The sequence below is a fragment of the Coniophora puteana genome, assembly GCF_000271625.1.
Source record: "Coniophora puteana RWD-64-598 SS2 unplaced genomic scaffold CONPUscaffold_14, whole genome shotgun sequence".
In the NCBI taxonomy this organism is placed as follows: domain Eukaryota; kingdom Fungi; phylum Basidiomycota; class Agaricomycetes; order Boletales; family Coniophoraceae; genus Coniophora; species Coniophora puteana.
Genome location: NW_006913066.1, coordinates 1,348,354 through 1,354,353, shown reverse-complemented (window position 1 = coordinate 1,354,353; position 6,000 = coordinate 1,348,354). Strand labels below are relative to the sequence as shown.

At 55.7% G+C, this 6,000-nt stretch overlaps 4 protein-coding genes across 4 annotated transcripts; 2 read left to right on the top strand and 2 right to left on the bottom strand.

Annotated features, from left to right (window-relative positions):
- Positions 1 to 229: 229 nt before the first annotated feature.
- CONPUDRAFT_64281 (uncharacterized protein) lies at positions 230 to 1,546 on the bottom strand (the record flags this gene model as incomplete). Its single annotated transcript, XM_007775131.1, has 4 exons — positions 230 to 805; positions 855 to 1,005; positions 1,136 to 1,384; positions 1,434 to 1,546. 4 exons carry the CDS (start codon positions 1,544 to 1,546, stop codon positions 230 to 232), a joined length of 1,089 nt encoding a protein of 362 aa, XP_007773321.1.
- A 413-nt stretch (positions 1,547 to 1,959) lies between these two features.
- On the top strand, positions 1,960 to 2,188 carry CONPUDRAFT_158548 (uncharacterized protein; the record flags this gene model as incomplete). Its single annotated transcript, XM_007775542.1, has 2 exons — positions 1,960 to 1,969; positions 2,040 to 2,188. The coding sequence occupies 2 exons, from the start codon at positions 1,960 to 1,962 to the stop codon at positions 2,186 to 2,188; spliced, it is 159 nt and encodes a 52-aa protein (XP_007773732.1).
- Positions 2,189 to 2,307: 119 nt separating this feature from the next.
- Positions 2,308 to 2,633, top strand: CONPUDRAFT_158547 (uncharacterized protein; the record flags this gene model as incomplete). Its single annotated transcript, XM_007775541.1, has 2 exons — positions 2,308 to 2,509; positions 2,572 to 2,633. 2 exons carry the CDS (start codon positions 2,308 to 2,310, stop codon positions 2,631 to 2,633), a joined length of 264 nt encoding a protein of 87 aa, XP_007773731.1.
- Positions 2,634 to 3,122: 489 nt separating this feature from the next.
- On the bottom strand, positions 3,123 to 5,923 carry CONPUDRAFT_64694 (Metalloprotease; the record flags this gene model as incomplete). Its single annotated transcript, XM_007775163.1, has 13 exons — positions 3,123 to 3,197; positions 3,255 to 3,396; positions 3,454 to 3,583; positions 3,645 to 3,724; positions 3,780 to 4,155; positions 4,212 to 4,298; positions 4,348 to 4,517; positions 4,573 to 4,706; positions 4,757 to 4,951; positions 5,011 to 5,142; positions 5,193 to 5,213; positions 5,274 to 5,627; positions 5,774 to 5,923. The coding sequence occupies 13 exons, from the start codon at positions 5,921 to 5,923 to the stop codon at positions 3,123 to 3,125; spliced, it is 2,046 nt and encodes a 681-aa protein (XP_007773353.1).
- Positions 5,924 to 6,000: the final 77 nt, after the last annotated feature.

Sequence of the window (6,000 nt, the reverse complement as noted above, 5' to 3'; positions counted from 1 at the left end):
AAAATGTCATGATGACATTTTGGGGGCATTAAACACACACAAACTGTGTTTTGTGAATTTTGTCTCCCCCCAAAATGACATTGTGTCATTTTGGGGGAGGTCATTGTGCCAAAATCACACAGATCCTGTGAAATTGTTCACCCACACCCTAATCTAACCCTAATACCCTTAGCTGTTTGCCTATAATAGAATGTGTCAGGAAGCCGAACATAAGAGAAGAATAGGATATTCACAATTCACCACTCCGCACCATGTCGCAGATGCTGAGGAGGATACCATGTCTGCAGACAGAGATGAAGATGCCGGATTTCTTGAATACAGCGAACATCTTCTTCTTCGCCTCTGGAGCGGAGTTCCTCCACCGGTCGGTACAAACCTCCGTGGGATCGCCTGCGTCAATTGGGGGTAAGTCGGATGCATCGGGATCAAAATCGTCAGAAGAAATGGGCGGAGGAAAGGGGGTCTGGGAGCTCGAGACTTTGTCTTTGTATTGGTCAACGTAGGCTTCGCTGAGCCAGATGTCCGAGCAGCCAGACCGAGGATCGGGACGCTCCTTCCCAGAGCGAATGCGAGGGTCGACGAGTTTGAGAGAATTGTTGCCGTCCATGGCGCAAAGTAAGCTGAATCGGAGGGGGGGCTCGTCCTGAAGATGATATTGACATGCTGGGCACGAGTTGCGCATCCGCCAATGCGGGCTATCGTGATGGAGGACTGCGGCGATGCGTTGATCCACGCGGCGGAGGACTTCTAGGTACACATCGTAGGCGTCGCGAAACTGGTAGGACAGGTAGGCACGATACGGGACCTAGGCGGACGTTAGCGGGCTGAGCGATCATCCGGAACGCGTACCTTACTCCGTGCATGTGACACAGCATCTTTGCCTGTGCCTGGATGCTCATACGCGGACAGACCCGATGGGTCTGCCGGTAGGTTTCGAGGGTGCGGAGCGAGATAGCGACGGTCGGCTGAGAGGGGCTGCATCCCACGAGGCCATGTCGGACGAGACTCACGTTGAGGAAGGGGGACACGTGGCGGATGTCGGCAATTTGATCATCTGCAGTAGACGTCAGCATGCGAAATGGGCGGAAGAGGACTCGTACCGAATATATCCACGGCTTGAATGCGGAATGTAGACGGATTGGCTGAAGCTTCGGGTTGAGGCTCGGATGCGGTGCCCTCGGGGATAGCCTCCGCGGAGGCGGCTGGTGGTGAAGGGGTCGGGGACGTGCTAGTCGCGCCGTCGAGAGGAGAGGGGTAGGTTGGGGAGAGGGGAGTGGCTTGCCATTCCAGGTACGCATCGGCGAGTTCTTCGTACTGAACGTCCCACTTTGCAGCCGCATCCGCAACCCGACTGCTGCGATCGCGCCCGTCGTAGCGCTTCGCCCTAGAGCAAATTAAGTCAGATGGAAGGGGCGGATAAAGAACATGCTCACCGAGATTCCGAGAGCATGGCTTTGAGATCGTTGTATAGCTGGAACTCACCTCCTTCGTGGCTCTGCACAAAGCCTTCGTCTCCCGGTGCTGGGAGTACCTGGTCAAAGTCCATGGTATCGTCTTGTTGCAAGGAGGTGTCGGCAGGTGGGGCATCCTTCGCGAACTCCTCTCGCTCCTCGTATGTCATAGCTAGGCAGATTAGAATGAAAACCAACGGGAGAAAATTTGAGAAAAATTGGGAACTCACCTTGAACCGCTTTCTGTCGCGCCTGGGCGGCTTCTCGCTGGCGCTTGCTCAGAGCCTTTGTGCTCGAGGTCTGCACCCTCCTGCTGTTGTTGCCATAGAACTTCACTTTCCTTGAGGTTCCACGGACGGCGAACTTGGCGGACTTGCCCATGAGCGACTTGCGTGAGGTTCGGATGCAAAGGGGGGCGTGCAAGCGCCAGGCTCGTCGCTGTAGTGTTCGACGCGGGAGGAGGGGAAGGGAGAAAAGCAAGGGCGAAACCGGAAGGGAATATCACCGAATGGGAATATGTCCGTTAGGCGCTGATTACGTTGACTACATATCACATCACTCACTTCCGGTATTGGCGGCTTCATGTAGGTTGGGTAACCACGGGCGAGAGACACGCCATACGCGCTGTCATCGACGATGAGCCATTCGACGCTGTGGGCTGGGACGTCGACGTCGTGGGCGAGGACGACGAGGACTGGACATGGGACAACGGGAAAGGGGAGTCGGCATCGGCATAAGGCCGACTATCGCAATAGGAAGCGGAACCCAAACAACGGCACGACTCACTAAATCTGTCCCATTGATTCCGAGGTGTTCCGTCCCGCTGTTCCGATGAACACCTCCGCCCTTCCGCGCCATGGTCCCCTCCCCTGGTCCCCTTCCCTTCGACGACGCAGGCGCCAACGACGTGATACTCGCCAGCACAGACGCTGCGGACGTCTTCAACGCCGCGGGCGCCGACAACGGCCGTTGTGTGAGGGGCGCCAAGGGTAATATGAAGGGGCCCCAGCATTATGTCCGAATGCAGCCACGTGCGGGAGAAGCAACCCGAAACAACGGTGCGTTCTGCTAAATCCATCCGAACTGTGTCGGTTCTTTCCCCATTTGATATGTTTCGCAGTCCCGCCCCCCTCACCTTCAACACCTCAGTGCGAGGTCTATTCCCTACGATTAGCCACATAATAGCTACATAATTCGTCTCGCAGGTGTATAATTAGTATATAATAGTAAAAGAACGAAGTTTATACGTGAAGGGATGGGCGAGATACAGCGAGACGTCGTTGACGTCGTCCGCGACGACGAGCGGGAGGGGCTATTATTAACAGGGGGAGCGGCGGACGGTAAGCAAAGGGGCGGGAGGACGGGCAAAGGCACCGAACCGACGGTTCAGCCTCGGCCAGAGTTGCCGAGGGAATGACGTGGCCTATGACTCAAGGCGTTTAGTCAGCAAAGGGACCTGGACGCGCTTTCTCTGTTCTGTGGCTAAGTCCAGTCCTAAAACCAGCTGGGCCAGCTGGTACGGACCGGCATACCACACAAATTGACCTAAAACCGCTATATCAAGCGTCCGATCAACGGTTGACAGGTCGCTTCATATAACATATAAGTGTGGGAACGATAGGTGGGTCATTAACAGTGTGTCCAAATGCTGCTAGTTACTATACTACAAAATTACAAGTTCGACTTTTCCGTCCCGAAAATCTCCTCCATGAACGCCTCCGAGTTTGGCGGGCGACCCAAGAAGTGCTGTGACATTGATAAGTACCAGGTTCACAAATTCAGACGTGAAACTGGTGAACATACCTCAAGCGACTCGAGCTCCTCTCGACTACCTCCAACGCGCAGGATCTCGTCACGGTACTGCTGTCCAAGTGCCGGGCTCAGTGGGTCCTTCTTGAAGACGGTGGCATACATGTCAGCAGCAAAGACCAGCGAGTACGTGTAGCTAAATAAAGACCATGTGCGTGAGTGATAAGGAGGAGAAACAATCGAGGAAACGCACCCATAATAGCCAGCGTCGTAGCCACCGACGATATGAGCAAAAGTACCTTGACCCGGCTTGACTGCACCACCCTTGACGAGCGAGATCTTCTCGCGAAGCGTGTTCCATAGGAGTGTGGTGTCGGCGGCATCTGCGGGATGATCGTTGTAAGTTGCAGATTCACGAGCGGGTATAAAAGAGGTAGAGCTTACCCTTGTCCGTGTGGACCTTGAGATCGTACTTGGCGAAGAACACCTGACGGAGGTAAAACAGGCCAACGTTGACGTATCGGCTACTCACGCCCAGTCGTTAGCTTCTGCAAGCAAAGAAGGTAACCACCAACGCACCTCCTGATGATCTTGTCGATCAGCTCAGGCGACAGCGGCTTCTGCGTCTCATAGTGGCTCGACATCTTCTCGAGCACCTTGGGCTCCCAACACCAGTTCTCGAGCATCTGACTCGGCGCCTCGACGAAATCGCGCGCGACAGACGTGCCGTGGAAGCGCGAGAACTGAACGCGCGAAAGCAGACCGTGGAAGACATGGCCCATCTCGTGGAAAAACGTCGTCACGTCGTCGTGGCGCATGAGCGCGGGCCGGTCGGGCGTCGGCTTCGCGAGGTTGGCGACCATGGCCGCGAGCGGGTATGCACGGCCGTTCGGCTTCTCGGGGGCGGCGTAACCAGGGAGGAGTGGCCAGACGGCGGCGTGTGAATATTTAGCGTCTGTATGCGAGGTTAAGTATGAGCTCGCGTTAGGATTGAAGGGGGACTGAACGCACCGCGAGGGAAGAGATCGAGGTAGCAGTAGCCGACGAAGCCCGATCCATCCTTTGCGTTGGCCTCCCAGACGGCAAACTGCTGGACCTCTGGAGGGAGTCGTCAGCGGCAAAGAAAAAGGGCTGAGTGGGTGCTTACCGGGATGCCAGACATCCTTCTTGTCTCCTTTCACCTCGACGAAGCGGACGCCGAGAAGGTTTTGATAGATTTCGAGGATAGCTGGGACGACAACGGCGACGGGGAAGTATTCTTTGACGAGTGAGTCGTCAAGGTCGAGCGTCTTCTCGATATAGACGCGGTCGTAGTACCTAAAAACAGACGAAGTTCAGAGGAATCACGATAGAGGAGGGCGTATCAACGCACCGATAGTCCCAGAAGTTGAATTCGCCGTCGAACGGCAGCCCACGCTTCTCGTGAACCTCCTTCTTAAGTTGAATCAGCGTCTCGCGTTCTTTCTCGCCAACTGGGCGCAGCCTCGTCTCGAGGTCGTCCAAGAACTATAGAAATCAGTTAGCGACACGAAAGCGAAAGCATGCAAGAAACTCACGTCTTCAGCGTTCTTGCCGCTCTTGACCATCTTCGGCTCGGTAACGTAGTCGGCCCAGGTCTTGTATCCGAGCAAGCCTGCGATCTCCCTACGGAGCTCGAGAGCGCGGTCGAGAAGGGGGACGTTCATGGAGAGTCGGTCCTCGTGGGCCTCAATCGCGCGCTTGCGGACCTCGGGGTTGTGCGCGAATTTGAACTGGAGTGCCGTTAGTAATGACGCTTGAGGATGACTGACAGCCAGAGAGAAGTACGCACGACAGGGAAGATGTCAGGTGTCTTGAACTTGACGTCGTAAAGCGTCTTTTCGTTCTCCTCGCGTTTGTCATACCCGGAGATGACGTCTTGCGGGACGCCGTCGAGCTCCTCGAGTGTCAATGAGATATGTCCCTGTGATCACGTCAGTCCGGGCCTATGACGAAAAAGAGACTGTCACTCACGCTCTCCTCGTTGAAGTTTTTCTGCGAAAGTAGTCGAGACAGTAAGTACAATGCACGTGAGCGATGAACAATGGAACTGACCTGGAACTCGACGCACACCGAGGACAGCTCCTTCTTGAGCGTCGTCAGCTTCTCGCGCTCCTTTTCGGGCAGCGCAAGACCCGCGCGCTTGCCGTCGAGCACCATCTTCTCGACGAGGCGCTGCTCCTCCTCATTGAGCTTCTCCCAGCGCCCCGAGTCCCTGATGTTCTTCTCCGCGTTTGTCTTGGCGTGGAAGACGTCGAGACGCATGGACTCCTCGACACCGTAGTCGCGGCAGAGGATCTCGGCCTGGTTGGAAGCGTCGCGGAGCTCCTTGGAGGTGGAAACGTTCTGGTAGAACGCTAGGGGCTCGGAGATCGCCTCGAATTCGGACTCGGCGTTCGCAAGGGTGAGCTAAGCGTCGGAGGTTAGCATTATACAACGACGGACGGAATGAATGAATACGCACAAACACCTGTACGCGTCATCGGTAGGATGGGAGACATGCGAAAGGGGAACGGTAAGCCCTGGGGACATAGACGGACAGTGATACGACGCACCGACTCAAACGTGCACTCGCTCTCCTTGAACGCGCCGACCTTGTCGCTGACCTCCTTGTTCTTCTGAATTGCCTCCTTCGTCAGCGCAAGCACCTCCTCGGGCGAATGGTTCCATCGGGGCGGGGCCTGTGGTGCAACTAGATTAGCCATGTCGTCGTCGGTGGCTTTGAATTGAAAGGTGACGAGGGTGCGTCTTGGGGTGAACGGAAGTTTGAGCTTGAGGTGTC